At 37.4% G+C, this 3,531-nt stretch overlaps 2 protein-coding genes across 2 annotated transcripts in view; both read right to left on the reverse strand.

Moving 5' to 3' along the window:
* LOC107703018 (schwannomin-interacting protein 1-like) overlaps nt 1-3,531 on the reverse strand; it is a 133,498-nt gene that overhangs the window by 83,640 nt on the left and 46,327 nt on the right. The window lies entirely within an intron of this gene.
* LOC107703019 (interferon-induced GTP-binding protein Mx-like) lies at nt 1,147-2,325 on the reverse strand. Its single transcript, XM_016505510.1, has 4 exons — nt 2,076-2,325; nt 1,861-1,937; nt 1,555-1,764; nt 1,147-1,473 (listed from the first exon to the last, which is right to left on the reverse strand). The coding sequence occupies exons 1-4, from the start codon at nt 2,179-2,181 to the stop codon at nt 1,246-1,248; spliced, it is 621 nt and encodes a 206-aa protein (XP_016360996.1). The 5' UTR covers nt 2,182-2,325; the 3' UTR covers nt 1,147-1,245.

Raw genomic sequence — 3,531 nt, forward strand, 5'->3', positions numbered from 1 at the left:
TCTGTCCATGAATCTGCCTCAGAGGCCTCTCCTGTCTATGAATCTGCCCCAGTGGCCTCTCCTGCCTATGAGTCTGTCCCTGAGGCCTTTCCTATCCATGAGTCTGCACCAAGGGCCTTTCCTGTGTATGAATCCGCTGCAGAACCTCCTGAGGTGGTGGCATCCGCTTCCGAACTCGCTGCCTGCCCTGTCACGGCCACGGAGGCCACTCACGAACTCACAGTCTGCCCTGTCACGACTAAGAAGGCCGTCCATGAATTCATTGCCTGTCCTGTTCCTGTTCATTTCCCATTGGTTTGTTCATGTCATGTGACCCTCCTTGTCTGCTATAACTAGCCATCATGTTCCCATTGTGCCCTGGTCATATATTTGATGTTGTAACCCGCTTTCGGTGAGTCTAGTCTGTTTATGCCTCGTCAAGCCTGTTCAAGTCAAGTCTGTTCATGTCTAGTCAAGTCTGTTCATGTAAAGTCAAGTCTCGGATTATTGTTTGGATGTTTGGATCACCTGTAAATAAACTGCACTTGGGTTCTCACTTCAACTCATCTTGTTTGGATTATTGTTTGGATGTTTGGATCACACTGTAAATAAAACTGCACTTGGGTTCTCACTACGCTCGCTTTCAGTGGACTGACTCGTTACAATTAAGCATAATGTATAATTAATTCTAAAGTGAAGGTCATGGTAACCCACTAGTAATGATTTAAGTGTTACCAAATCAGGCAAAACGAACTACTAACCAGAAACTTACAAAAAACCTCAAAAGTTTGCAATGATTTCAGTAATTACCAGGGAGCTATCATGATCTTCACTTTAGTATACTGATCCAAAAAGTTAGTAATTCCTTTAGAAGAATTTGGTAATACTTGAGTCCTTACTAGTGGGTTACCATGACCTTCACTTTAGAATTAATTATACATTATGCATTATTCATATTAATTATGAACTAGCTAATAGTGAACTACCACATTTGACTAAGCACTATTACTTACTAATTCAAAATTCAATAATTCTTGATACATAGTTACTAGAGTGCTAATATTGTGTTACTCATGTGTTCTTGTGTAGTTTGTAGTTAATGATGGAACAGTATTCTAAAGTGTTGCCGAAAGTTTTATGGGTTAAATTGTCAAATCTTCCAACGCTTGAACAAGCGTGGAAAATGGATGGTTGGATAGAAGTTGTCAGATACATTACAAAATGAACATTAGATACATTGGATGTATTTTCAGATATATCCTCTAGTCATAAAAAAAAAATGCTAATTGCTTTTGTAGCAGAAGTCAAACGATTCAGACGAGCTCTTAGGTCTTTGCGCTTTTTGCTGACATCAGAGTCCTCAGACAGGAGCTCATGCACATCTGGCTTTTCCAGTAATTTCATTGTGTCAATAGTCAGGAGCTGAGCAGTCTCCTGCAACATGTAAAAGGTGATCATCATGGGCAGTTGGTCAGCCATCCGCTGCACCACAATCTGAAAGAAAACAATTAGATAAGTTGCATCCTCACACCACAAGCACAGTGCAATTTGTTATTGAAAACTAATAAGATCTACCTCATAATACGCCTCCAGCATTTGACTATACTTGCATTTTTTGTCAAAGACAGGTAACTCCTTTTCTGAAAAAGTCTCGTTTGTAATCTCACTCAAGATCTTCAGGAAAATGGGATCTTGAGTGTAGATCCTGTTTTCCATTTCAAACTGCTCTGAGATTCTCTGCTCCGCCTTTTCTAGTTGGGTTAACTGAATGTTGTTGATTTTGTCCTACAGAATCAAGTAAAGTACAAAGGAAAGAAAACTTGATCAAACTGGACTACAATCTTTTCATTATTTGAGGAGCAATTGAAATGCATTATTTACCTTAGTGGTGTTTTGAAGGACATGATAGTTCTGGAAACATTCACTCACCACGTCAGTGAATTGCTTGATGATGAGGTCTTCAGAAGAAATACACAATGAACAACAAAGAGGTGCTAAAACTAGTCATTCAGTTCTTGATCTAATCTATTGGTTTTAAAATGGAGGCTCTCCACAATGACCAGAAAGTATTTAAAGACAAATATGTGTGATGGTACCTTTTATGGCATTGAGTAAATTCATGGCTGGATCCTTAAGTTTGGCCACATGGTCCTGCAGAATCTTCTGAAACATTCTGTAGTTCATGAAGCCAGGCAGTTCCATCCCTCTGTAATTCTCGCTCAACTCATTTGAATTGTTAACTTTTGGAAACAATATGGATTTCTTGTGAAATTAACTGACCTTTTAATTTTCATTAGAACTCTCTGCTTTTTAAATGTGAAAATATACTCACAGGATGTCTTTGTACTGTTAAGATAATCATTCCACTTCTTGGTCAAGTCAAGTCAAGTCAAGTCAAGTCAAGTCAAGTCAAGTCTGTGTATCTTGTTTGGATTATTGTTTGGATGTTTGGATCACACTGTAAATAAAACTGCACTTGGGTTCTCACTACGCTCGCTTTCAGTGGACTGACTCGTTACAATTAAGCATAATGTATAATTAATTCTAAAGTGAAGGTCATGGTAACCCACTAGTAATGATTTAAGTGTTACCAAATCAGGCAAAACGAACTACTAACCAGAAACTTACAAAAAACCTCAAAAGTTTGCAATGATTTCAGTAATTACCAGGGAGCTATCATGATCTTCACTTTAGTATACTGATCCAAAAAGTTAGTAATTCCTTTAGAAGAATTTGGTAATACTTGAGTCCTTACTAGTGGGTTACCATGACCTTCACTTTAGAATTAATTATACATTATGCATTATTCTTATTAATTATGAACCTGTATACAGTAGTTCTTAGTAGTTCTTGGAGGAGTATGAAAAAAAATAGTAGTTACTGATTATTAGCTAATAGTGAACTACCACATTTGACTAAGCACTATTACTTACTAATTCAATAATCAGAGTTTCTTGATACATAGTTACTAGAGTGCTAATATTGTGTTACTCATGTGTTCTTGTGTAGTTATTCATTAATAATGGAACAGTATTCTAAAGTGTGTTTTTCTTGCAGAGCAAGAAATATTCTTATACGCACATAAGTACAGCAATAAGATGAACACACAATCGATCGCAGCTTGGGGTGCTGCAGTATCAGTATTGATGATGACCATGACACTTAACAATGAAATATTGATATCATACAGGCTGCATAACCATTGCACAGGTATCAGTGAGCAGGATACTCAGAGAGCTGTATCTATAGAGCATGTTGTGTGAACTGGAAGTGACAGTCATACTCATGTTCTCACTGCAGCTGTGGACATCTGTATATGCTCAGTGTTTCTGTAGATCCTCGTAAGTCTGTAAAGAATGTTTCCTTTTGTTTCCTGCTTTTGGGTCTGTGACTTTAATTAGGAGGGTTGTGAAATTGATGAAATCTGAACTCTGGTTAATCTAAAGGCTTCAGATCACAACTATGGAAGCATATAAGTAGCGAAATTCAATTTAAAATACAATATGCAAAATGGCAATGCAATATGCAAAATGGCAATGTATTTCTGTATTT

Source organism: Sinocyclocheilus anshuiensis, unplaced genomic scaffold (genome assembly GCF_001515605.1).
Source record: "Sinocyclocheilus anshuiensis isolate Anshui unplaced genomic scaffold, SAMN03320099.WGS_v1.1 scaffold482, whole genome shotgun sequence".
NCBI lineage: Eukaryota > Metazoa > Chordata > Actinopteri > Cypriniformes > Cyprinidae > Sinocyclocheilus > Sinocyclocheilus anshuiensis.